The sequence below is a fragment of the Capricornis sumatraensis genome, chromosome 19, assembly GCF_032405125.1.
Source record: "Capricornis sumatraensis isolate serow.1 chromosome 19, serow.2, whole genome shotgun sequence".
NCBI classification, from domain to species: domain Eukaryota; kingdom Metazoa; phylum Chordata; class Mammalia; order Artiodactyla; family Bovidae; genus Capricornis; species Capricornis sumatraensis.
Genome location: NC_091087.1, coordinates 41,427,265 through 41,454,958, shown reverse-complemented (window position 1 = coordinate 41,454,958; position 27,694 = coordinate 41,427,265). Strand labels below are relative to the sequence as shown.

Genomic DNA, 27,694 nt, shown 5'->3' with positions numbered 1-27,694 from the left:
CATCCTAGCTGGCCTCCCACTCCCAGTCTCACTTCCCACAAATCCAGCCTCCACGCAGCTGTCAGATTCTCTCACACGAGTCTGGTCCTCCACTGCCCTGCCTAGAGTCATCCACGGGCTGCTCTCTGCCTTCAGGATGAAGACTTAGCTCCTCAGCCTGATGAGACCATCCCCCCACCCCACCTCCCACTTCACTCTCAGAAGCCAATGGGCAGCAGTGGGAAGGTTGCCAGCTTCGGAGTAAGTGGACCTGAGCTTCCAAGGCTGATCTGCCCACTGTACCACCATGACACTGGGGACAGGTAACCTCAACCTTGGTGCCCCCATCTAATAAGTGGAGCTAATCATAATATACTCACCTTTGCCAAGATGTCAATGCTGACTCAAGTTCCTCCCGCCCTACCCACGCTTCTTCGCATCTGCCATACTGCCCATCACACTGTCAGTTCTAAGTGGATCACAGCTTCCTCACTGGTCTCCCCTGCCCAAGCTCGCCCCACTCCCCATCCCTTCAAACACAGCAACCAGTGGCCTTTCTAAAATGTAAACCCAGCTCTCCCCCCAGTGCAGATTCTCCTGTGACTTCCCACTGCCCCTAGGATAAGTCCTAACTCCTCACAAGGCTGAGAGCGCGCCAGCCTCTGCCTGTCTTGAAGCCCACCCTCACACCTGGGGCTCCAGGAGCCACGTCCTCCCCGCTCCCAGCCCACTCTGAATGTACACCTTCTGGCCCAATTCCTCCTCACCTGCGGCAGGCCTCACATCAGATGCCACCTTCTCCAGGCAGCTGTCCCTCACACACACACACCCCACCCTAACCCAACCGAGCTCCATTTCCTGTGAGCACAAGCCCACAGGACCAGCCTGGCCTATTCTCATCAGGCTTAGCGTAAACACGTTTGTCTGTCTTACCAATGGCACGGCTCTGAGAGCGCAAGGCCCTCGTCATGTTTAACAGGCACAGAGTAGAGACTGAATGAATGTTTGTTGAAAGGATAAAGGGGACAATAGCGAGGAAGGAGTCCTTGGCCCTTGGAAAGCCCCAGGCTCAGTGGGGGCACTTACCAGACCCAAAATATATTATTTAAAACATGGCTACAGGAAGCAAAGCCAACATACCCAGACCGTGGAGGAAAGAGCTGACAAAGAAGGGAAAGGGAAACTGTGGGGACAGTTCAATTCTGGGAAGCAGTATAACTGGTATTTGGGAGTCAGTTCCAGGGACAGGGCAAGGCAACCCAAGTGTTCCGCAGCATAATGGCCGGGGGGTATCAAGGGGACCTAGCACAGTCCCTGGGGGCCGGGGGCAAGTTGCCACAGCACGGAAACCAGCTCAAGGCGGGCTGTGTCATGGGGACGGGAAGGGCTGTGTCAGCCCCATTTGACCAGACAAGCCTGTGAGGATGGAACTGGCCTTTGTTTCCATCACAAACAAGCCAGACACATCAGGTTCGGGGACAGAGCTTCCTGGTCTTTGCTCCCGACCACAAAGAGGCAGTTGGGTTCCAGGCAGACCAGTGAGGCACAAAGAGGCCTGGCACCAAGAAGCCTGGAGAGCTCTGAGTCCTTTCAGCCAATGCAAACACCTCTCAACATTAGCTCTCGGGAAATGTGGAGACTTCCCATTTTCTGGAAGGAAAAAACAGTGTTCAGACCACATGTGGAACAGTGGAGCCTCCCAAGGACTTCTCTGTAAAGTGTCACTGAGACTGGAGACCATCTGGAAAGAGGAACAGGACTTGCGAGGGGCCAAATCCAGGAGGACATGTCCAAGGGCAAGTGAATTCCTTGTGTGTGCTCATTCTCTAATTGTGTCCAGCTCTTTGTGATCCCATGAACTGTAGGCTACGAGGCTCCTCTCTGCTAATGAAATTCTCCAGGCAAGAATACTGGAATGGGTTGCCATTTCCTACTCCAGGGGATCTTCCCAACCCAGGGATCAAATCCACTTCTCCTGCATTGACAGGTGGATTCTTTACCACTGCACCACCTGGGAAGCCCAACTCTCCTGAACTGAAGCCCAGCTCACAGAGCAGAGGGAGCAGGCTTGCTCTGCGTGGTCCCTTAAGACAGAAAGGGAGCTAAGAGGTAAATGTTCTGAAGAAGCAAGGACAGAGTAGGCAGTCCCCATCAGGGGTAAATCTTCTGTCCCAGGAGGTGACAAGCAGAAGATGAATGGCATGAGCATGGAGGCTGCAGATGAAATCTCTGCCAAAGGCACATGGCAGGAGCAGCCCTCTGAGCAACTTCCCACCGAAACAAGAGCTGAATGGAAGGGTTTTTTCCTGACAGAGTATTCAAAGCACATGAAACCCACCCGCTCAACTTGGACATGTCTGCGACGCACCAGGGAATGCTGTGCCAAGGGGAATGAGAGCTCAGGCAGATGGAGCAGCAGCTTGGGAGTTGGTGCCCTCTCTGCAACATGAAAGCTGGGCCCTGTTGGTGTTGGTGTTGTTGTTTAGTACTGTTATTTAACTGCTCTTGTATTTATGCCTTCAGGACAGAGAAGTGGGCCCTGCCTCCTGGCACGGCTCTGAGGCCTGGATCCTGGCATCATTACAAAGCAGGTATGAGTGCATGGTGAGACTAGGCCAGGGGAGGGACAAGGAATCTTCCACAAGCCTTTGGGAGAGGGAGCAATGGCAGGGGATTGGCGGGTGGGCTTCCACCCGGCCACTCCTCAGACTGGTCATCCCAGGAGCACAAGGCTCTCCTGGCCACAGCCGTACACAGCAGCCACCCTGGAGACTGGGCAAATCGGAGGAGGCCACACCCAGAGCACCAAAGGGCCTGGAGGCTATCACTGGAAACTTCTGCCAAAACACCAGTGTGGGCATCAGGCGGCATCTCAGGACATGGATCTCAGCTTTTCCACCTGGGGCCCAGAAGCAGGGGCCAGCTGATGCCGTGGCACCAGAACCCACACACCACGCTTGCCCCACCACCACCTCTACCCACTCAGATCAGCCAGAAAGGCCACACACTGGACAAAGCAGAAGGTCGACCATCAGGTGTATTAGGGCGAGTGAGATGGGGCACCTTCAAGAGTGCTTCCCATGGGCAGCCGCCTTAGCAGTTTGCCGGGGGTTCAGGAGGAGCAGGGAGTTCACGGGGCTCCTCCGGCAAAGATGAGCTCCAGGGCCGCCTGGATGTCCCCCCCGGTGGCCTGCAGGGCCCGCAGGCTCAGCTCATCGTCCTGGATGCCCATGTCCCTCAGCTGCTGCAGCTGGGGCTGCCACTGGCTCTGTAGAAAGATAGGACAGGCAGGAGCAGTCAGTAAGGATCCAACAGAGACGTGCTCACCTCTAGCAGAAGGAGGTGTGTTCCTCTAGGAAAGCTGCTGACATGAGGTTCCATACAACACAGCACATCAGGGAGGTCTGCGGACTGTCGAAGAGGCCTATGGAGAGGCCGGAGGGTTTAGGGAACAAAAGTTTTTCCAATTAAAGAAGGGTAAAATGTATCATAAAGATCAAAATGAAAAAGCATAAACTATACAATACCTAAACTTCAAAAGATTACTTTCTTTCTCTGCTGTATCTATAGACACACACACACTTTTAAATTAACTTTGTTGTTTTAGTATGATACACAGTGCCTGGTGGCTCAGTTGGTAAAGAATCCACCTGCACTACAGGAGGCTGCCTGCAATGCAGGAGACCCGGGTTCGATTCCTGGGTCAGGAAGATTCCCCCGGAGAAGGAAATGGCAACTCACTCCAGTATTCTTGCCTGGGATATCCCATGGACAGAGGAGCCTGGTGGGCTACACCCCGTAGGGTTGTAAGAGTCAGACACAACTGAGCGACTAAACCATCAACACCACACTGTGAAAAGTCTCACACTCATCTACTCGTTTCCCCGATTCCTGATAACCTACTTTCTCTGAGGAAATATCATAAATATACATCCCTATACTTACCCTTTTCTTATATCTCTCTTTTTTTTCTAACATATTAAGGTATCATAGAAAACGCTTGTGGATGTCCTGAAATGTACCACAACAGGGCAGCTTCCACTCTTTGCCGTTATAGAAACGCTGCGGTGACTGGTTCTGTACAAATGTCACTCTCTGCATGCACATACATCTCCGGGATAAATTCCGAGCAATGGGACTGCAAGGAATTACAGGCCATCTGTACTTCCTTTTTGGTGAACAGTCTGTTACTATCCTTCACCTGCTTTTCTACGAAGCTGTTGGTCTTACATCACTAGAACTTCAATTCAGGAAGGTTTTGCCCTTTGTCTGATCTGTGTTACAGATTTCTTTCCAGTTTGTGATCAGCTTTCAGACTTTGCTTGTTCTTTCTGTATGTTGATTTGGTTTTCTTTGCTTTGCAGAAATTTTCACATTTATGAACTCAAAATATATGTTACTTTTTATATAATGGTTCCTTGATTTTTTTACTTTCAGCTATGAAAGGCCTTCTCTATGGATTTAAACAAATTTAGTATTTTTAATATCTCTGTCTCATGAAAGAGCAAGTGCACACCTTAGGGGAGAGGATGTGTTCACACTGTGGGAAGGAGAAGGCAGTGAGGATGAAATGCAAATACAAAGAAGCAGGCAAGCAAGGGTGAGGATGTGGAGGATTTTTAGAAAACCACAGAAACTGACTCGTTCCGTTTACAGGCCAGGTGGAGACATACAGGTTTCTGAGCTGAAGAGCAGAGCGAACAAGGATCAGGCTGCAGATGATGAAGGAACCAAAAAGGCCAACTGTCCCCGGGTCCTGCTCCTGCTCCCCTCACTGTCCACCGAGACACGTGGGGCAGTGAGAACCACATGGGCCGGACCCTGTCCCTGTCATTTAATGGCTTCATGACCATGGACCAGTTCCAGAAATGACGTTCATGCCCCAGGCTTAGGAGCAAAGGAAAGAGTAAAGCAAACAGCTTGTGCATAGAGGCGTGCAATAAAATGTGAACGCCTTGGGTCATGCACTTAGCTGCTAGCTAAGCTTCCGTGTTCATGAGGCAGGGGAGTTGGTGTCGCTCCCTGGTGACCTCCGGACAAGCCTCATCTCCTTGCACAGGCATTCAAGGCCCTCACACTCAGGCGTCTGCTCTCCCTTACTCTGGCTCCATCTCAGGACCCTTCATCTTGGATATTGCCTTCTGCTCTTGCCGATTTGCCATGTGTACCTCCACATTCCCTCAAACAGGTAGCTGCCTCTGCCGGGACACCACATCCCCTCAACCAAACATCCCCTTCTCTGCCTGGCTAACCTCTAATTAATTCTTTGACAGTAGGTACACCACCACTTTCTCAGAAAAGTTTTACCTGACCTCAAGCCTGGGCCAGCTTCTCACCCTGTTGTTCTCTCAGTTCAGTGACTATCTGGCGCCCCTCCATGGAGGGAATGAGGACTGGCTCATCACTATCCCAGGAGCTGGACCAAGCCTGGACCAGACATGCTCAAGGCTCAGTCGATGCTCACAGGATGGATGAGTGACTCCTCCACTGAAACAGCCACTGAAATACCCAAGCCAGGCGGTCAGTAGAGCCAGGCCATGGGCACTGGGTGAAGGAGTGGAAGCTGCAGGGACAGCCGCCCTTGCTGGGAGCACCCTCTCCTGTCACTCTGCCATGCCCCAGCTGTTCCTGCACCAAAGCAGGCCAAGTGGAAAGGGCCTCCAGAGGGTAGAGAAAAGCTCAGCGTCCAAAATACCAAAGAAGCCTGTGAACATCAGAAGGGGGAAGACTGACCTGAAGGCTGGGCTGCCCCGAGGCCTGCAGGGCATGCTGCAGGGCTTGGCTGAAGAGATCGTTGGTGATGGGCGTCCCTGACTGGACGCTGGAGGACATTGGGGAGGTCCCTGAGGAGTGGCCCTAGAGACAGACCAAGGTCAGCGCCTCCCTCAGAGCCAGCCCAGTCTCCCAGCACACACCCACTGCGGTCCCATCACCCTGCCTCACCGCTGCCTCCCAGCAGGGGCCAGCATGAGACAGCCACACAGAGCTGCCTGAAAGCCCTCTATGTGCGCAGGGAGGGTTCTGTACTCTTTTGCACCAGGGAGATGGAATGGGAGCCCTGACTGAGCCTAGGACCCACACTGGGAGAGGAGAGATGGCCTTGCCGGCTGGAGTGACTATCACCAGGGATGCTTAAGCCTGTGATGTGTGCCTGGCCACTTTCAGGAGTAAGTAAGGGACCATTATGCAACATGAGGTTCTTCCAACTGCTGAGAAGAGTCAGTCAGGCCTGGGATGAGCCCCAGACTTCTAAGCCTAAAGGCAAGTGAGGGGAGGTCGCCTGAGCTGCAGTGGGAAACCCACTGGGGCTCTAGGTAGAGCTCAGATCAAAGCAGATGGAGCACAAGGATCAGCAAAGGTAAACCCACTCTACCACTGGGCCCTTCTCCCTGGGGGCCCGGCCTGAACCTTCCCACCCCCTCTCTCCATACCTGGGGGCCCGGCCTGAACCTTCCCACCCCCTCTCTCCATACCTGGGGGCTCGGCCTGGACATTCCCACCCCCTCTCTCCATACCTGGGTACCAGGAGTTGGCGTGTGAGAGCTGCTCTCCGGAGTGCTGGCCAGGGCCAGGGCAGTGGCCAGCTCGCTCTGGGTGATGGGCCGGGGCCCGGCAGCTCCACTGTACCCCAGGGAAGCTGGGCGGGAGCTGGGGGTGCTGCTTGAGGGCGTGGACCTGGCACTCTGGACAAGGGAGGTGCCCAGATCAGGGCGGCAGCCCTGAGTGGTTCTCAGAAGAACCCCACCCCTGCTCCAGGAACAGTTCTTGGGGAGACTCCTCAGGCTGCCAGGGTCACAGCAATAGTGTGGCACACCTGGGCCCCCACAGGGCCTCTGACCACCCCCTGCTGGGCGTGCCAGGTCCCGGGGAGGGCGCCTCCCCAGCACCATCTCCCCCAAATGGCAGGCAGCCCGGTCACTTACCGGGTGAAAGTCGTCCTCATCATCAGAAAGCCCTTCAAACAGGAAGCCACCTGGAGGAGGGAGGACAGATTTCAGGAGGAGGAACAGGAAGGCACAGGCGCTGCTCCAGCGTCTCAGCACTACTTACTCCAAATTCATGTTCTCATCTCTCCCCTGGAAAATTACAGGACAGATGCTCTCCCTGACTCAAACCCAGAGTTCCCAAGGAACACCCTCTGCCAGCACTATACATAGCTGCGAGTAGAGCAAAGCCCTGGGCCACTGCCTGTTCCCCAGGGGCCCGCGTCCCGAAGGCCAGGGGCTCACCTGGCATGTCCCGGTAGGCGCTGGAGGGCATGCCCCGGGAAGAGGAGTCGGCCCCTGGCAGTGGGGTGCTGCCTGCCACCGAGTGCAGGACCAGGACAATGGCATTGACCAGGGCAGGGTGAGCAGGCACCAACCTGAGACGGAGCAGGAAGAAACTCAAGGGTGACTAGGAAGGAAAGAGCATCCTTGGGTTTGACAGGAATTCTGGGCACCCCTCGTAACTGTCAAGTCACCCCTGCTTGTCCTTAAATTTCCCAGTCTTCAGCACCTCCCTCCAGGCAGCTTGTCTTCCTGCTGCTCTGCCTCCAGCATCATCAGGCCTTCACCCTGGGGCCCCCACAGATGCTTCACTCTCCTCTCTGGCAATGCATGATGGGACACGCACAGCCCAGAGGCTCAGGGGTAGTCTCCTGTCTTGACTCCAACACCACTTCATCAGGCAGTCTTTGACTGGTCCCGTCTCTCCCGAGGGTTTGGCTGTTTTCTTCACTTGAAGATAAAGGGACATAACCTCTACTTTCCCTTCCAACTTTAAAATTTGGGGGCGTATGCACCTATTTCTTTCCCAGCTTAAAATCCTTCACAGGCTCCCTAATATCTACTGAATGAGATCTAAACTGAGCCCGGCCTGCAAAGCCACCTCCCTCAGGACGCTGCTTCACCCCCACCTCTGCCTGCCCCTGCCCTGGGGCTTTGTCCTCACCTCCCCCCACCCCCCCCTCCTCCAGCCCTGCCGCCTCGCCACCTCCTGGCACATTCAGAAGACAGATTCGGGGGATGGGCTCCAAGAGCAGAATCCAGGGCGACCATTAGGCTTCTGGCCCGACCATGAGGAGAGAAAAAGCGCCCTTAGTAAGATGGGTATACTTACGTATCAAGCATGTTGGGGTCAGCAAAGACAGAGAAGAGGTCCTTGTCCTGGAGAACCCCTGAAGGAGAACAGGGCTCACCTCAGAGACAGGAAATCTAGCCAGATCCAGTGGGGAGGCCTTGGAGCAACCAGCCTAACAGGGATACGCGTGGAAAGTGGGTGCAGCAACGTGCCAGCAGCACAGCCCACGTGCTCTCCACGTCGCTCCCTATGCCCTGCACGGAGGCTACACACTGCACAGCGCCCCAGCCTCTTGCCCTGTATCTCTAGGCTCTTCCCTCGCCCATCAAGGTGTGCAGGAAGTCTTCCCTGACTGCCGTGGTTTGGGCTAACTGCTGCCCTCACGTGTCTTCCTCACAGTCTCACTTCTGGTGTTAGTGAGGCCACAATTTCTCTGTGGGGCTGCAGCTCTTGGAGGGTTGGGTATAAGGAACACATCTGGGTTACTCCCCCTCCTGCCACAAGACCAGTGAATCTTCACATGATGTGTCAAAGCTTCTTTAAGGTAATTGCCTCCTCCTGGCTTCTTCAACAGTTCCTATTTCCTTCAGTTCAGCCTTGCACTTACCAAGAGCAATGGGGTCACTGCTGAGCCCTGGGGTGGCCACAATGATCTGATCCAGAGATTCCTTATTGCTGAGCATCTTAAAGACCTGCAGTAGAAATGGGGAGCGCTGAGCACTCCCACTAGCTCAGTGCACTCAGAAATACCCACACACAGCTGAAGGACTTCCTTCCTCTAAATGCTTGCGCACACACCACCACAATGGAATAGCCCCAGGAAAGAGATGAACCTCTTTTTTTCTCTGAGATCATGGCTTACTGGAAGGGAAACAGCATAAAAGCAAGATCACAATAAGCCTTCAATCTATGGTCCTTTCCCCCATTTCTAGTTCTAATGCTTTCACAATAAAAGCTCTTATTATAAGCCCAATAACAAAGGTTTCTCTAGATTCCAAAAGTCCTTTTCAATCTCCAAACAACTATCATTTTGCATTTATATATATTGGGAAGTTTGCAGCTGTCTTCATCTTGCTTATCAACTCTCCTATGGAAAGTCATCAGTGCATTTTCCCAGTGAGGGGATCCTGGGAAGGAGTGTTGGGCAAGCAGTTCAGTCCAAGTCAAAGAATGAGGCCCAGCAGAAACAGCATACGGATCCTTTGACTGTAACTATATTCAATTCCATGAGGCCAATCAGGAGAGGCTGTATCATTATCATTAGAGGGAATCAACAATGCCTAGCTGAGAGCCTCTTTGGGGGAAGACAGGGTTCTGCTGGGACCCACAGACATGGCGAAACCTCCCCAAGGAACTCTGGGGAGCCATGGCAACCAGCTTCCGGCTCCCTCTCGGCATCACCCCCTCCAGCAGGCCTGCCAAGAGTCTCACAGGGGGTTCAGCACACACTCACCGCCTCCCTGTAGGAGGAGCTGCTGTGCAGGGCAGTATGCAGTACTCGGAACTCCCTCAGGGCCGCCACTTTGTCCACAGGTTCTGGGGATGAGACACTCAGTTACCCTATGACCAGGGCCTCACCCCTGCCACAGACGCAGAGCATCACTTCAGCCAGAGTCCAGGCGTGGGTTCTCTTCCCTCCTCACCCCACTAAGAATGGGCACCCAATCAAAAAAAGCTACACCGCAGACATGAAAACTGCACTCTTTTTAAGCCTCTTTAGTAGATAAACAAATTCAAGTTCTAGCAGAGGAGATTCTTACCTTACGAAAGAGACTGTTCTGATCAATGTCCCACTGCAGGAATTCTAGACTTTTCACACTTGGAAAGGAGGAGGGTATAATGAACTCAGTATACTTTTGTGCAGTGATTTAAAATAAGTGCTGCAAGCCATCTGAACAATATGGAGCCATGTTGACACAATATGTTAAGAGAAAGAAATAGAACATAAAGTTGTATGGGTGTTCTCTAGTAAAACTTTATGAGATGTCAGTGTGCGTGTGGGCCAAGGCTGGATGGGAACAAGCCAAGGTGGCAGGATCGGGGGGGTAACTGTTTTCTCCTGGGTATTTTCTTTCAGGCCTCTGATTAAAAACAAACAAACAAACAAATACAAGAAGGACCAAGACAACATTGTACCTCTAGGCTTCTGAACAAACTTTCATCATATGTCCAAAAACAAGCATGTCACTAGGACTCAAAGTGCTTTTTGGTCTTTGGACATTATGACTCGTTCATATGGGAAAGTCTGGGAGTTGTCTTAGTTTTACTTGGTCACTTTACTATTTAGGACATCCGCCCACTTCACAGATAATTTAGGACATCAGCCATTTCATAGAAATTTCGGTAAAAGAAGGGGGAGTCCATCCTGGATCACACTTTAAAAAGTGTGGTGGCCCTCACCCAGGAAGGCTACTTGTGACTGTATGGCCTTGCACTGCTCCACTCCAAAGGCACGATTCCCAAAGCAAGGAGAATGGCACCCCTGGAGTTCTGTGTGGCAACCACACCCTCACCTATTGTTCTAATCATCAGGGTTGTCTCTTTCGAAAAATATTCACCTGAAGTAAGTTACCTGGCTTATTCGTTAAACAAATTTGTGCTAAGCATTTACTCCACGCTTTTGGAGTGAATCTTGTTTTGTGCAAGGCACAGGAATGTGAAAGGTAAGAGTCCCTGCCATCAAGGAACTCTTAAGACAGTAGGAGAAATGAGACAGAATCAAACACACATGCACAATTACCAAATACCACGCTGAGGGCTTCCACAACAGAGACATGGACCACAGTGCGGGCATTAGGTACATGGAGGCAGACAGCACCACTGACAGGGAGGATCACACCCCCCAGGAGAGAACGTTTGAGAGGAGTATTGAAGGTAGAACAGACGGTGACTGGGGGAAAAGGTATTGTAGGCCTAAATGAGAACAAGTGCAAAGGCTTGGGAGAAGATAAGCATGAGGTGCTCTGAAGGAACACTAAGCTGTTTCTGTGCTGGAGCCCAGGGTACACACTCCTGCTCAAACAGCAGGCCTACGTGAGATCCTAAAGGGATGTGCAACCTTCTGCAGAGAACCACCAAAGGGATCCAGGTGGGAAGGAAGCAACTGACACTTTCTCCTCCTACAGGATCTAATCTGGTGGAAAATAAAGAAATGTGCTTCCTTTTGAAAGAACACTGAAGGATAAAATATCTAAAATGCCATCATAAAAGTTTCTTTTCAAATCCAAAAGTTTATTTTCCCCTCTGAATAAAAAGTCCGTTTGTTTCAAAAATAAATTTCCAGGGGATAAAAAGGACTTAAGCCCATAATCAGCTAAGAGTTACAGGTTGTCTCTTTAATGTTTCTGAGCTAATCTCATCCTTTAAAAGTGGGAGGCAGCCAGCCCAGTGGAAAGAATACTCTTGAGCCAGGAAAATCTGGATTCACATCCCAGCTTTTGCATTCATTTTTCTAAGCAGATGACCTTGAATGAAAACCTTTCTAACTCTCTTTTTCTTCATGTATAAAATGCTAATACTGTTACCTGACCTGCTGAGCCACTTGATTAAATGAGATATCAAACAGCAACAATCTGGCTGGAAGAAGCAACAAATGCTCCTTTCCGTCTGTCAATCCCCTCCAGCCAAAGACCAGAGGGGCACACCTGCAGCTGTGCAAGGTGTGTTTACTGCTCTTACAGAGGGGACGCGCACCACCAGAACCATGGGGCATCTCAACAAGAACATGCTAGAAGGGACTCAGAGGATTTGGGCTTTAGTTAGGGGACTCGGTGGGGGAAGCTTAAGGAAGCAGGGTTTTGTTGTGGATTGGAGGCTGTCAGGAAGTGGGGGTGATTTTATGATTAGGTATCTTAATAATTCTTATCTAGAAGGAAGGAAAACTAGAGCAAGATGAAAGCTGAAATTAATGAAGAAACAGCAGTCACTCCTAATAAGCAGGATAGAGGGTAATTTGGTCATTTCTGTGGTTGGTCAATGTGCAGGCTTATGGCTCTGTTCAGAAATGAGAAGAAATTTTGTTTTTATCTGGATACGTTACAGCCCCAGAGTGAGTGGCCTTGTAGATGCTGGTGACCTGTGAAATTGTTCACGATTCAAGGCCTAGCTGAAGGCCAGGCCAGCCCCTGGATACCAGAGACTGCCTTTCTCTTTCTCACTTCCCATCAGGGTACAAGAGAAGATCTTTTTGTCCTTTATGTTTAGAATTGAAAAGAGGGAGAATTTCAAGCTGATAACCAGTCACAGCAATTGTGAACATTATTAAAATATGCCAAACTGCCCGTTTTTAACAAAGCTAATCTCCTACACAGCTTAGCTTTATCCTCAGGGAGGCTTTTAAAACACAGATGCGAAATTTAAATTATGAATTCTAAGCAGCACCTTTTATCAATAAGTCAGAAAGGCATGAGAGGCTTTGTATGTTTCCTCCAAGAGCTACTTTCATACCATTCGAATATTCTCAAACTCCAGGAAAATAAATTAGCAGGAGTGAGGTGACTGAACAAATCACCCGCCTGAGGCAGTTTGTGGGAAGATTTGTGAACATGAGAACACACCATAACATTTAGGGGAAGGCAAGGAGTTTTCAGCTTCTTTCTAATGAGAACAAAAATAACCAAAAAATATAAGGTTCACTGAGAAACAAACTGTTGCCCTAAAGGAATTTAAATAGATACATCCTCTCCATCCCACTAAAACAACGGGTAATGAACTTAAAAAGTGCCTTCTGTTACTGGCCGCTGGCAGCAAGAAAATCAAAATTACACTGTTTATCAATGTGTCTAATCCAATAAATGATAAAGATGTCCTTTATTATCATCTCAGTAAATCTCCCGTATGTTCCACCCAGGCCCTTGCCTCAAGGACACACAGACCCTCCTTCCCTTGCAGACATTTCAGAAGCACTGCCTGTCTAAGAGCCAACACTCACCCGGTTTCTGGTCGGGCTCAGGCCAGGACTTGCGCAGAACATGGACTGTGGATCCAGGTTGAATGCCATAAAAGTCAAGGGTCTGATCATCTTTTAGCTTCCGGCCACAGTATATCAGATCTGGGGGGGTGGGGGGGGTGGGTAAAAAAGAAAGAACCATTCATTTATATTTTACTCTTCATAACAATTTAAATGACTTTTGTCCCCTAAGAACCTTATCTTGATTGGACAGATAGCTAGAGAATGGTATATGCTTTAAATAGTACTCTTACTTAATAAATACATTTTGCCAGCCTGGATGGGAGTGGGGCCTGGGGAAAATGGATACATGTATGTGTGTGTGTGTATATATATATATGTATATATATGGCTGACTCCCTTCACTGTTCACCTGAAACTACCACAACAATGTTAATGGACTATACCCCAATGCAAAATAAATAAAGTTTGAAAATAAATAAACAAATACATTTTAATAACAATTGTTACAAGCACAAATTGATAAAATACAGAATCTATGCAGAGGAAAACTCTAGAGCTTAACATCATGGAGACTGCACCATTTAAATGAATGGGAAAATGTAACAATAAAAAAGAATGAACCCCCTGTTTTTATGGCTAAAAGCACTTTTTTGGCCAGCTTATACCATTTTGCCTGTTTATATGCCATTGTATTAATAATATATGGCTTCCCAGGTAGCACTAGTGGTAAAGAACCCACCTGCCAGTGCAGAAGACTTAAGAGACATGAGTTTGATCCCTGGATTAAGAAGAGCCTCTGGAGGAAGACATAGAAACCCACTCCAGCTGGGCTGGAGAATCCCATGGACAGAGGAGCCTGGTGAGCTACAGTCCATGGGGTTGCAAAGAGTTGGCCACAACTGAAGAGACTTCGCATGCATGACTGAAAATATACTTTTTGCCAGTTTATACCATTTTTCTAGTTTATATGCCACTGCATTAATAATACAATTTAATTATATTCTCTTTCTGAAAGTGATGCTGGAGTCCAGGGTTTGATCCCTGGTCAGGCAACAAAGATTCTGCACACCACACAGCATAGTCAAAAATAAAAAAGAGAAAGAAATAAATTACATTTAAATTCCTTCTTCCTCCACCTAGAATGCCCTTGCCATCTCTCCTTTTTGGTGGGTCAGACGGTAAACTGTCTTGCTTACAATGCGGGAGACCTGGGTTCGATCCTTGCGTTGGGAAGATCCTCTGAAGAAAGAAATGGCAACCCACTCTAATACTCTTGCCTCGAAAATCCCATGGACAGAGGAACATGGTGGTCTACAGTCCACGGGGTTGCAAAGAGTCAGACACCACTGAGCGACTTCACTTTCACTTTCCCTCTAACCAACCAACCAACCAACCAACAATCCTTCTAACCATCCCTTAAGACTTACTTCAAATGCCATATACTAAGGGCCTTTCCCTAGCCAGCACCTCCTTCCAACCCAAGTTCTTGCTCTTTCAAAGAATGTCATAGTTAAGGAATGTCGTGATGAAGTATTTCAGTATATTGTACAGCTAAAATGGCAACCAACAGTTTTATTATACGATTTGTTTCTATTCACCTAACAACAATCACTGCCCAGCTTAACATTTGTTTTCGTTTAGTCTCTAAGTCAGACTCTTTTGCAACCCCATGGATTGTAGCCCATCAGGCTCCTCCTCCCATGGCATCTCCCAGGCAAGGATACTGGATTGGGTTGCCATTTCGTTCTTCAGGGGATCTTCGCCACCCAGGGACTGAACCCACATCTCCTGCATAGGTAGGCAGATTCTTTACCACTGATCCACCAGGGCAGCCCAGTGTTTACATTATGAGACAACAAATCCCAAACTCTTAATTTACCCTTGTGATTCCAGAATGATTCTCCCCCAAAAGAATCAGAGCAGAAGCCCATCCCCAGTACACAGACTCACCAATCAGCTCAGGGTCTGGAACAGACTCCTGGAGTTTGCCAGCAATAAGCTGCTTCAGAAATGAAATACTATATCCCCCCAGGGAGTATTCTCCGAGCTCTGTCTCTGGCAACCGAAGAATAGATTTGGGGGCAAGTGGCTGGTCAGCCAGCTTCACCGCCAGGTGCCAATCTGAGAGAGACATCCTCTCTCTTTCGCGCTCTCTCTTTCTCCCTGTAAAGGAACAAAGCCTTAGTGGTTAAAGGACAGACCTACACCACCCCCACCCCACCAAGGGGTTGAATGAGAATTCTCTGTGACTCTGTTGGAAAAGCTCAGGCTGCAGCATCAGGAGGCCTGAACTAGAATCTGAGGTCCTCTTTTCACTCATTCTATGGCAGCAGGAAACTTCAGCTCTCTAAGCCTCTTTGGCTTTACAGTGGACATAAAAATGCCATCCCACCTAACAGGAGCGTTGTGAGGTTCAAATGAGATCATCCAACCCTCTCCCTTACATTACACACACTCCGTGTTTCTTCATCAACTTTTGCTTTAACCACAACAGCTTTACCAGAAGCTCCCTGCCTCCTGCTTCTCCCTGTTAAATATCCATGCTGCCACTCATCATTTTAAAATGCAGATCTGATCAATATACTCCTCTGTTTAGAAATCAAATCACTTCTATGAATAAGTCTAAACACCACAGCCTGGCTTTCAAAAACATTCACATCTGTTCTCTCTACCAGCCTTCCCCTCTCAAGAGTTCTGGACTGCCCCACCCTTCCCAACACTTAAGTCCACCCCCACCAAGCATCAATTCAAAACAAAGCTCTCCCCCACTCTGCTCATCTGCTAACTCTGCATATAACTCCTCTTCCCTCTTCCCTCTCTAATCAAACTCCGATCAAGAGAAACTCAAACACAACCTCCTCTGTTCTCTCTCTTTCCCCCCTCTGTTGTTGTCACATTCCCTCATGACAAAGGGTTACAAATACCTATACTATTTACTTCTCAATCGTCTCTGCATCTTATTCTTAGAGGCTCTTGAAAGCAAAGACTAGAATTTTGTCTTTATTGACTCAATGCCCGGTATTTATGGGTATCCAGAAAATGAATCAGAAACCCGGCGGTTGGGAGAAATAAGACAAGACAAGCCCTTGTTAGAATTATTATTGCTTCCAAAGTGGCTTCTTTGGAAGAGGAAAGAAAAGGTTTCGAGGCTGTGCAGCAGATCCTAAGGCACCCTCAAACCTTCCATCTCCAGGTTGATGGCGGGGAAGAAAATGGATCTTTTAATATACTATGTATCATTTAATCCTCACAACTGTTCTGAGACAGGCATTTTCATCTACATATTACAGCCGAAGGAACCGAGATCTAGAAAGGTGAAGTCTGCGGCCCAAGGTCACTGATAGTTAATATTGCGACAGGGACACTATCTCTTTGGTGACGACCCCTCCACTCCCACAGAACCAGCTATCTAGTCACCACAGGTCGATCCCGCGCGGCCCGGGACCCAGCGCCCTCACCCGTCCCGCGGAAGGAACCCGGCCGCAGGGCCGCCGGTGTAAACACTCACTCAGGTCCTCTCGCCGGAAACCGGAAGCTCCGCGCTGCATTCTGGGAGTTGCAGTTCCTGAGGCGGCGCCCCACCACCCCGCCCCACCCCCGCCCCTTTATAAACAGCCGGCCGGCGAGGGGGAGCTAGCTGTAAAGCTTCCGGTTTCCGGGGGTGTGGCTCCTCTGCAGTTTGAAAGTCCGGGCGCGAGGGTGTCTTCGTGCTTGCGCGTGAGAGTCTTATGTATCAGTCAGTCTTCCAAGACACAGGTTACGGGAACGAGGTCTGACGTGAGGTTTGCGTGCGCGCGTGCTAAGTCTCTTCGGTCCTGTCCGACTCTTTGCGACCCCACGCACTGCAGCCCTCCAGACCCCTCTGTCCGTGAAATTCTCCAGACAAGAATACTGGAGTGGGTTGCCACGCCCTCCTCTAGGGGATCTTCCTGACCCAGGGATCGAACCGGCGTCTCTTTTGTCTCCTGCATTGACAGGTGGGTTCCAGGTGTGATATTTACGGCCCCGCGATTCCTTCAATGTCCTGCTTCGCATGCAGAGTCCGCAGGTTACGCCAGGTCCGTCCAGCGCTGCAGATGGGAACGCCGGTTTCCGGACTCTCGGCCCTGGGTCTCCCGCTTCGACCCGTCGTCGCTCGGCAAGGACCCTTTCCGGAGCGGCCTCTTCAGACTCCCTGTTGAATATCCTTGTTCAGACTCGCCCCAGCCTTGTAATCCTCACCAGGAAACGGCCTGTCTTTGAGTGAAGTCAGCTTCCTTTGTGCTCCTCGCTTCTGGCTTTTAGTGGCGAACATGCCTGTGAAGGCATACTAGGAACCCAACGATGAGTTCCTCTAAAAGTTGGTACGTTGAGAGAAGTTACCAAGGGTTCCTGGTACACCCCCACGTGCAGTAGTGGGGTTTATATCAGTCATTCATAGAATTAGTTCGGGAAGGGGAATTTCACTGAACTCTCAGAGAAACTGCATACCTTCGTCCATGGTATCCGCAGGGGATTGCTTTCAGGAGCCCCTCGTGGATACCGAAATACGCGAATACTTAAATCCCGTGCGTAAAACTGGTATTGTACAGTCGAGTATATTTTAGATGCATAGTTAGAATAGATTTTTTTGCCCAGAGGTTAGAATTAGATAAACTATTCTGTTCGAACTCTCCTGGAGGAACTCATTCAAGGACTAAAGAAAGCCAAAAAAAAAAAAATCAGGTAAATATATAAGAAAATAATAAGGTTGATCCTAGTAACTAAAGACTGATTTGGTGTGCACAAACGTAAAAGCAGGACTGCAACATTCCAGTGTATGGACTGAAACTAAAGCAACAACTGAGCAGGATAGCTTGACTCTGGAGAGCAGATAAACTGCAGGTTCTGGGAGGGCCTAGCACTGGAGCTAATTACTACTCTATTCTTCAGTAAACTGAAAAATTAAAGCAATGGGAATATCAGACCACCTTACCTGCCTCCTGAAAAATCTGTATGCAGGTCGAGAAGAAACAGTTAGAACTGGACATGTAAAAACGGACTGGTTCCAGATTAGGAAAAGAGTAAGTCAAGGCTGTATGTTGTCACCCTGCTTATTTAACGTATATGCAGAGTACATCATGTGAAATGCCGGGCTGGATGAAGCACAAGCTGGAATCAAGATTGCTGGGAGAAATATCAATAACCTCAGATATGCAGATGACACCACCCTGATGGCAGAAAGTGAAGAGGAATTAAAGAGCCTCTTGATGAAAGTGAAAGAGGAGAGTGAGAAAACTGGCTTAAAACTCAGCACTCAAAATTCTTAAAGTGATGGGAATACCAAAGCTCCTTCTTCAAAAAACTAAGATCATGGCATCCGGTACTGTTACTTCATGGCAAATATATGGGGAAATAATAGAAACAGTGACAGACTTTATTCTCTTGGGCTTCAGAATCACTGCAGATGGTGACTGCAGCCATGAAATTAAAAGATGCTTGCTTCTTGGAAGAAAAGCTATGACAAACTTAAACATCATGTTAAAAAGCAGAGACAAAGGTCCATCTAGTCAAAGCTATTTTTTTTTCAGTAGTCATGTATGGATGTGAGAGTTGGACCATAAAGAAAGCTGAGCACTGATGAAGTGATGCTTTTGAACTGTGTTGTTGGAGAAGACTCTTGAGAGTCCCTTGGACTGCACAGAGATCAAACCAGTTAATCCTAAAGGAAATCAGTCCTGAATATTCATTGGAAGGACTGATACTGAAGCTGAAGCTCCAATACTTTGGCCACCTGATGTGAAGAACTGACTCATTTGAAAAGACCCTGATGCTGGGAAGGATTGAGGGCAGGAGGAGAAGGGGACAACAGAGGATGAGGTGGTTGGATGACATCACCGACTCGATGGACTTGAGTTTGAGCAAGCTCTGGAAGTTGGTGATGAACAGGGTAGCTTGGCGTGCTGCAGTCCATAGGGTCACAAAGAGCTGGACACAACTGAACGACTGAACTGAACTCTTTTAATATAGGAGATTTTCACAAATATCACCCCAGTTTCCTAAAGCCTGGGTTCCTCATTGTTGCTGTTAGTTGCTAAGTAGTATCTGACTCTTTGCCACCCCATGGACCACAGCACATCAGGCTCCTCTGTCCTCCCCTATCTCTCAGAGTTTGCTCAAATTCATGTCCATTGAGTCAGGGATGCTATCTAACCATCTCATCCTCTGCCACCCCTTACTTTGGCCTTCAGTCTTTTTCAGCATCAGGGCCTTTTCCAGTGAGTCAGCTCTTTCATCAGGTGGCCAAAGTATTGGAGCTTTAGCATGAGTCCTTCCAATGAATATTCAGGGTTGATTTCCTTTAGAATTGACTGGTTTGATCTTGCTGTCCAGGGGACACTCAAGAGTCATCTCCAACACCACAATTTGAAAGCATCAGTTCTTTAGTATTCAGCCTTCTTTATAGTCCAATGTTCACATCTGTATGTGACTACTAGGAAAACCATAGTTTTGACTATATGGACTTTTGTCAGCAAAGTGATATCTTTGCTTTTTAATATACTGTCTAGGTTTGTCATAGGTTTCCTTCCAAGAAGCAAGCCTCTTTTAATTTCATGGTTGCAGTCATGTGCAGTAATTTTGGAGCCCAAGAAAATGAAATCTGTTGTTGCTTCCACTTTTTTCCCCTTCTATTTGCCATGAAATGATAGGATCAGGGAAGCCTGGGGTCACAAAAAGTTGGACATGACTGAGTGAACTGAACTGATGGGATCAGATGCCATGATCTTAGTTTTTTGAATGTTGTGTTTCAAGCCAGCTTTTTCACTGTCCTCTTTCGTCCTCATCAAGAGGCTCCTTAGTTCCTCTTCACTTTCTGCCATTATAGTGGTATCATCTGCATATCTGAGATTATTGATATTTCTCTTGGCAATCTTGATTCCAGCTTGTGATTCATCGAGTCCAGCATTTCACATGATGTACTCTGCATATTAGTTAAATAAGCAGGGTGACAGTATACAACCATGTACATACTCCTTTCCCAATTTTGAACCAGTCAGGAGACAAGTAAGATGGTCTGGTATTCCTATCTCTTTAAGAATTTTCCAGTTTGTTGTGATCCACAGAATAAAAGGCTTCAGTGGACCCAATGAAGCAGAAGTAGGTGTTTTTCTGGAACTCCATTGCTTTCTCCATGATCCAACAAATGTTGGCAATTTGATCTCTGGTTCCTCTGCCAGCTTGTATATCTGGAAGTTCTCGATTCACGTACTGTTGAATCCCAGCTTGAAGGATTTGGAGCATAACCTTGCTAGCATGTGAAATGAAGACCCTGCCATCATCTTGTTTTCCTCAGAGTGGATCTAAATATACTAGGTGCTCATGAGGTTTTTGTTTTGATGATTTCATTATCCGCTCCATAAGAGAATGAGCAATGACTGTCTTACCCTCCACTTTATCTTCAGCAGTTGACCAGGACCTGGCACTTAGTAGAGAAGCAATAAACAGGTATTGAGTAAATAAGTCATCTACCAAATGTGGTTGTCTTGCTATGGCTTGTTGCTCCCAGGAAAGGAGGTAAGCCTCTCTGAGTTTTGTAATGATAGATTATTAAATCAGTAAATGAATGAAAACATAACCCAGGACCAAGCAGGTTCTTTGGGAACCAGTTTACCAAGTAGGTGCTGTGGTCAGAAGCAGGGTCAGATTCCAGATAGAATTAGAGGTCTGGACAGAAGACAAAGAAGGATGACCATACTTGGTAAAAAAGAAAGTGTCCAGGCCCAGTCCTTCAGTCAGTCTGTCCATATTTGGAGACAATACCCTCATTAGCTTTCCCTGAGAAAGTAGTGAAAAGTTTTTCATTAATCCTTCAAGAGACTATTTGCCCAATCATTAGCTGTTGGAAAGCAAATTATAAGAGTGTACATTTTTTAAATAACTTTATAAAATTAATATGGCAGTTTCTAGGTCTGGCAAGATAGCAAATGAAAATCATCTGCAAGTACTCCTGCTACAAACAAAAATGTATAAAATAATAAATTTATTACAAATCACACACAGGGAGCCTAGCACTCTGCGATGCCTAGAGGGATGGGATTAGGAGTGGGGGTGGGAGGGAGGTTCAAAAGGGAGGGAACATATATATATACTTATGGCTGATTCCCATGTTAGATGGCAGAAACCAGCACAACATTGTAAAGTAATTATCCTCCAATAAAAAAAAAAAGAAAACACACAGTTGTGGGGAATCTTCTGATACCAGAAATGAAGGGGTAACTGGAAAAAGGCAGTGAGCTTTGGAAGCTGATGATCACCTTTACAGAGAGGTAAGTGGTCCTGGAAGCCTTGCTTGGAGATTTTTGTTTTAACAGCAAAACACTGGACTGGGCATCTGAGCAATTAAAACTGATACCACGTACCACTACATAAAGTTGAAAATGTTAAAAGAGCTGCATCCTAAGTAAAAGGGCAGAATACAAAAAAAACACAAAAAACTCAAAACCATGCATCAGCACTAAGAAGACAAGGAAAGTTCTCTGGCTCAGAAGACAGGGCAGTGAAAGGGGGGTTGATGTAAGAAGGAATAGTCTTCCCTGAGAATTTGAAACCCTAGCACTGTACTTTGTGTAACTTCGTGGCCAAACTTTCCCAGAAATGTCCAAAAGATTGGTCCTGCGATCTGCATTTTAACATAGAGTTAAACTGGGGCATTCTATTAAGAAACTAAAGATTCCGTGGCAGGAGGAAGTGTGTAGTCAGTGACTTTTGTGTGAGTGAAGTTGACGAGCTGAAGTCTGCTTTTTTAATAAGGGGGAAAAGCAGACAACATGTCACTTGAGGTCTACAGTTTTAAATTTTTAATCAAATTCATTCTTTTACAGAAAGCAACAAAAACCAGATCTGTATGAATAAAAAATATAAAAGCTAAGATCATGGCATCTGGTCCCATCACTTCATGGCAAATAGGTGGGGAAACAATGGAAACAGGGACTGACTTTATTTTGGGGGGCTCCAAAATCACTGCAGATGGTGACTGAAGCAATGAATTTAAAAGATGCTTGCTCCTTGGAAGAAAAGTTATGACCAACCTAGACAGCATATTAAAAAGCAGAGGCATTACTTTGTCAACAAAGGTCCGTATAGTCAAAGCTATGTTTTTTCCAGTAGTCATGTATGGATGTGAGAGTTGGACTATAAAGAAAGCTGAGCACTGAAGAATTGATGCTTTTGAACTATGATGTTGGAGAAGACTCTTGAGAGTCCCTTGGACAGCAAGGAGATCCAACCAGTCCATCCTAAAGGAGATCAGTCCTGAATATTCATTGGAAGGACTGATGCTGAAGCTGAAATTCCAATACTTTGGCTACCTGATGCGAAGAACTGACTCACTGGGAAAAGACCCTGATGCTGGGAAAGATTGAAGGCGGGAGGAAAAGGGGACGACAGAATTAGATGGCATCACCAACTCGATGAGCATGAGTTTTGAGTAAACTCCGGGAGCTGGTGATGGACAAGGAGGCCTGGAGCGCTGCTGTCCATGGGGTCACAAAGGGTCGGACACGACTGAGCAACTGAACTGAACTGAACTGAAGCAACTGAACAACGGCAGTTATTATGTTCTAATACCAATACTTCAAATTCCAACTCACACTACATATTCTTTCCTAGTTTTCTCCTCTATAATTTTACCTCCTCCAAAATGGCTCCCATTTTCTACAATATATTTACCTGCATTTGCTCATATTGAAATCTGTTGTACTGAGGTAGGAAGTAGATGGACCACCCACCTCTCCCTGTGGGCCAGGGTAAAGCTACTGGAGATTTATTCCCTTTGGACTGAAACTCCAAGATGAGCATCAGTTCAGTTCAGTCACTCTCTGCAACCCCATGGACTGCAGCATGCCAGGCCTCCCTTTCCATCATTAACTCCCAGAGGACTCACTCATGTCCATTGAGTCGGTGATACCATCCAACCATCTCATCCTCTGTCATCCCCTTCTCCCACCTTCAATCTTTCCCAGTATCAGGGTCTTTTCAAATGAGCATAGCAAGACCATTAAGGGATGAGGCTGGGCCCTGCCCAGGTCAAATATTTCTCATTCTCAAAGTCAGAAGACCTCCATGACCACACATGCACAGAAAGGCTCCTTGGAGGTCAAAGGGGAGTGATGTCAAGAGATGCTCTATCCACAGGCCTTTGCAGTAGACTCCATCTGGGAGAGATGCGTGCGTACACATGGGAGGAAGCAATGCCTCATAAAAGTAATTCAAACTGCCACACTGACACAAATCAGCCTCCCTCCCTCTCTCTCTCTCTCTCTCTCTCTCTCTCTCTCTGAGTCTGCCTGTGTGTCTATCTACATGTACTGTACTCTTTTTTTCCTCCTAATAAATACTTGTTTCACTACTTTCTGTCTGTGGCAGTTCTTTTCTGCAAAGCTGAAAGGCCAAGGCCCTTGTCACTGACCACTGGTCTAGTGATTAAGATTTGGTGCTCTGACTGCTGCAACCTGTCCTCAGTCTCCAACTGGGGACCCAAACTCCGCTTCAAGCAGTTGCAGGCCAAGGCCACCCAAGATGAGTATCATCATCACAGTGGAGTCTCTTCAGCTTATGCCTGAGTCATCTTAACGTTTAACCTAGAAGGTTCTGATCATTGCCTTACCATCTGGCATGGCAAGAGTTTACATTTGCCTCATCTTTACATTTCCTGCACCAAACAACAATGAGGCATTTCTTCAGAAAGTTCAGATTGTGCTTAGTGGTAAACTGAATTTCGAGACCACAGCCTGGCCCTAGGGAGACTCGTTTCTACTGGATTGGTCATCATTTCTAAGCTGCTTTAGTGGAGAGAGCCAGATCTATGTCTAGGTCCCTATTTATATCTAGAGCTATGCTTAAAAGATAGAAATAGAGATAGTTTATGCTGCTGCTTCACATTCAAGACTACAAGGGTTTATGTAACCTTTTTATATTACATGTTTCTTTTCTTTTCCACACTGAGAATCCTAGTTCTCAAGAACATAAGGCGTATTCCATAATTACTCACTCTATCCCACATTGCATACACAACAGTCTCCAGCATAAGAATATGAATACTACAATCACTGGTACAATTACTGAGAAAAGTTTACATTTATATTTGCATATGCCCTTTCATGCTATACCTGCTGCGTCCCTCCGCACGTGAGGTACGCTCCCCTCCCACCCACAGCTGACCTTGGTGGGCCGAAGGACCCTCCCCAGTGGCCCAGCACACAGCTCACTGTTCCCATGGCTGATAAAGAGAGGCACACCTCCAAGGCCACCGAGGGCTGAGTACCACCTCAGGGTACTCAGGTACCAGAGTACTGGTACCTTCCCCAGCTCACCAGCTCTCCCCCATAAGGCAGCTGTCGGGAGCCCTGCCTGCCCTGCCGAGTGTTGCCAGCACCCCAATAGCAATCTCAACCCTTAGCACGGGCCCATGGAGAAGGCAATGGCAACCCACTCCAGTACTCTTGCCTGGAAAATCCCATGGGCAGAGGAGCCTGGTAGGCTGCAGTCCATGGGGTCGCTAAGAGTTGGACACGACTGAAGCGACTTAGCAGCAGCAGCAGCAGCAGCAGCAGCAGCAGCAGCAGCAGCACGGGCCCATGCCACCTCAAAAACTGGGCTTCTGGATACAAGGAGTGGCTTCCCAGGCCCTCCTCCCTGCCATTCCGTGAGAGGCAACGATGAAACATTTGTTCCTTTGCCCCTCACCTCCTCCACTGAAAAGGTTTCCTTCCACTGATCTGACACGCAAAGTTCCACAGTCATTCCTTCGAGTTTAAGGCTTGATTGCTAAAAGCCCCTGGAGGTCAGAGTCCTACCTGGAAGGATGGTGGATCCCTCTAGTTACCAGGTCAGTGACTTTTCCCTTGGCCAGCAAGGGAATGTAGGGTAGAGAGCAGGAGATGACGCAGGGCGGCCGAGAGAAGGGGATGGCCGGCTTTGGAAGATCAGGACGCTCTCACGGAAGTCCAGGCTGTGGTCCTGGGCTGGAGCAGGGCGATGAGCTCCAGAAACCTGAGCTGCTGCCTGGCCCTGCTCTGTCTCCCTAGTTCTGTGTCCTGGGCCAGTGGCACCGTCTCTCTGGCCTCCGGGCCCCTCAGCTCAGCCACTGTTCCCTTCCCTTCTCCTTGACCTGTGGGCTTCCACAGGATGGCGAGCCTGAGGGCTAATTCCTGGGCCCTGCGTGGGCCTTCCCTCTTCTTCCTCTGGCAAGGGTGTGAGGTGGGTCTGGTGATCCAGGGTGGGGCCCGACTATGGGAGGAGGCTCCTGACAGCTGTGGTTGGGCCTCCAGTCGGAGGGTGGCCTGGCTCTTGCCCCATGCCTGGGCCTCCCTGGCTGCCTGCTGCAGGCACTCCCTGCTGGATACCGCATTCCTGCCATTCTCGGAGCCCGCCCTGATGCCTCCTCTCAAAGGGCTCCTTGAGGTGAGCATTCAAGGCCTGTCGGGTCAGTGGGTCAGCTTGGAAGGCTGTCCTTGTCCAGACCGGACTGTGGGCCCATCCCTTGTTGCTCCCTTCACAGATAATGCCACTGCTCCCCATTCTAGTGACCACTCCCCCCTCCCATGAGCAGCCCTCTTTCACGGGCAGTGAGGATGCGGGGACAGTAAGGACATGCATGACAGCACCCAGGGCTGATGAGGAAGAATGGTGCTCCAGCAGGCAACCCCGCTTTAGGAAAACCCCCTCCACAGAAGGTCACACTTGTCCCAGACAGTCTGTTGCTGGTATTGTGCTGGGAGGGTGGGGGCCACCAGAGGGGTCAGGTCTGATTGGTTCCCACAGGATCTGAGCCCCAGGGATGGCCTGGCTGGGGGCCTGTGATGCAGGAGGTCTGCTTATACCCAGCCATCATTTTTTTTTTTTTTTTTTTTTGCCTAGTTACCTATTTTTTTCTCTTTTTTTTTAACCAGTAAATTTACCAGACTGCGTCTTGGTGTTGCTTGTTTTAAGGACAATAGTCTCAAACATGTGGTATTCTCCTTTTTCTTTAATTAATCAATTTATTTATTTTTGGCTTCACTGAGTCTTCATTGCTGCACAGAGGCTTTCTCTAGTTGCATCAAGTGGGGGCTACTCTTTAGCTGTGTTATGCGGGCTTCTTATTGTGGTGGCTTCTCTTTTTGCAGAGCACAGGTTGCAGGGTATGCAGGCTTCAGTAGTTGTGGCACATGGGCTTAGTTGACCCACAGCAAGTGGAATATTTCTAGACCAGGGATCAAACCTGTGTCTCCTGCACTGGCAGGTGATTCTTAACCACTGAACCACCAGGGAAGTACATGTGTTATGCTCTTTTAATTTGTAGTTTCAAATATATCAGATCAGTTCAGTTCAGTTCAATTCAGTCTCTCAGTCATGTCCGACTCTTTGCAACCCCATGAACCGCAGCACACCAGGCCTCCCTGTCCATCACCAACTCCCAGAGACCACCCAAGCCCATGTCCATCGAGTCGGTGATGCCATCCAACTTCCTCATCCTCTGTCGTCCCCTTCTCCTCCTGCCCTCAGTCTTTCCCAGCATCAGGGTCTTTTCAAATGAGTCAGCTCTTCACATGAGGTGGCCCAAGTATTGGAGTTTCAGCTTCAACATCAGTCCTTCCAATGAACACCCAGGACTGATCTCCTTTAGGATGGACTGGTTGGATCTCCTTGCAGTCCAAAGGACTCTCAAGAGTCTTCTCCAACACCACAGTTCAAAAGCATCAATTCTTCAGCACTCAGCTTTCTTTATAGTCCAACTCTCACATCTATACATGACCACTGGAAAAACCATAGCCTTGACTAGACAGACCTTTGTTGGTAAAGTAATATCTCTGCTTTTTAATATGCTGTCTATGTTGGTCATAACTTCTCTTCCCAGGAGCAAGTGTCTTTTCATTTCATTGCTGCAATCACCATCTGCAGTGATTTTGGAGCCCACAAAAATAAAGTCTGACACTGTTTCCACTGTTTCTCCATCTATTTGCCATGAAGTGATGGGACCAGATGCCATGATCTTAGTTTTCTGAATGTTGAGCTTTAAGCCAACTTTTTCACTCTCCTCTTTCACTTTCATCAAGAGGCTCTTTAGTTCTTCTTCACTTTCTGCCATAAGGGTGGTGTCATCTGCATATCTGAGGTTATTGTTATTTCTCCTGGCTATCTTGATTCCAGCTTGTGCTTCATCCAGCCCAGCATTTCTCATGATGTACTCTGCATAGAAGTTAAATAAGCAGGGTGACAATATACAGCCTTAATGTACTCCTTTTCCTATTTGGAACCAGTCTGTTGTTCCATGTCCAGTTCTAACTGTTGCTTCCTGACCTGTATACAGGTCTCTCAAGAGGCAGGTCAGGTGGTCTGGTATGCTCATCTGTTTCAGAATTTTCCACACTTTATTGTGATCCACACAGTCAAAGGCTTTGGCATAGTCAATAAAGCAGAAATAGTTGTTTTTTATATATATACATATGAAACAACCAGACAGAAGATAAGTAAGGAAATAGAGAATTTAAACAACACCATAAACCAGTTATATCTAACAGACATACAGAACAGTCCACCCAACAACACCAAACACATTTTTCTCAAGTGTACCTAGAACATTTTCTGTTCCATTTTCTATATCGGTTCAGTTCAGCCGCTCAGTCATGTCCGACTCTTTGCGACCCCATGGACTGCAGCGTGCCAAGCTTCCCTGTCCATCACCAACTCCCAGAGCTTACTCAAACTCATGTCCATTGAGTTGATAATGCCATCCAACCATCT

The 27,694-nt window shown here is 48.1% G+C and overlaps 1 protein-coding gene across 1 annotated transcript; it reads right to left on the bottom strand.

The window, feature by feature from the left end:
* Positions 1-3,028: 3,028 nt before the first annotated feature.
* Positions 3,029-16,451, bottom strand: UBL7 (ubiquitin like 7). Its single transcript, XM_068991136.1, has 11 exons — positions 16,411-16,451; positions 14,903-15,115; positions 12,971-13,090; positions 9,494-9,576; positions 8,648-8,732; positions 8,080-8,137; positions 7,209-7,342; positions 6,903-6,952; positions 6,495-6,662; positions 5,713-5,835; positions 3,029-3,247 (listed from the first exon to the last, which is right to left on the bottom strand). The coding sequence occupies exons 2-11, from the start codon at positions 15,084-15,086 to the stop codon at positions 3,110-3,112; spliced, it is 1,143 nt and encodes a 380-aa protein (XP_068847237.1). The 5' UTR covers positions 15,087-15,115; positions 16,411-16,451; the 3' UTR covers positions 3,029-3,109.
* Positions 16,452-27,694: the final 11,243 nt, after the last annotated feature.

Bases quoted from the DNA above. Each gene is read 5' to 3' on its own strand.
- UBL7 (XM_068991136.1), bottom strand. From the start codon at position 15,086: ATGTCTCTCTCAGATTGGCACCTGGCGGTGAAGCTGGCTGACCAGCCA. The intron at 9,577-12,970 runs GTGAGTGTTGGC...TCTCATCCCCAG, and splicing joins TGAGCCCGACCAGAAACCGG to AACCTGTGGACAAAGTGGCG. The intron at 8,733-9,493 runs GTGAGTGTGTGC...TTTCTACTGCAG, and splicing joins GCTCCTCCTACAGGGAGGCG to GTCTTTAAGATGCTCAGCAA.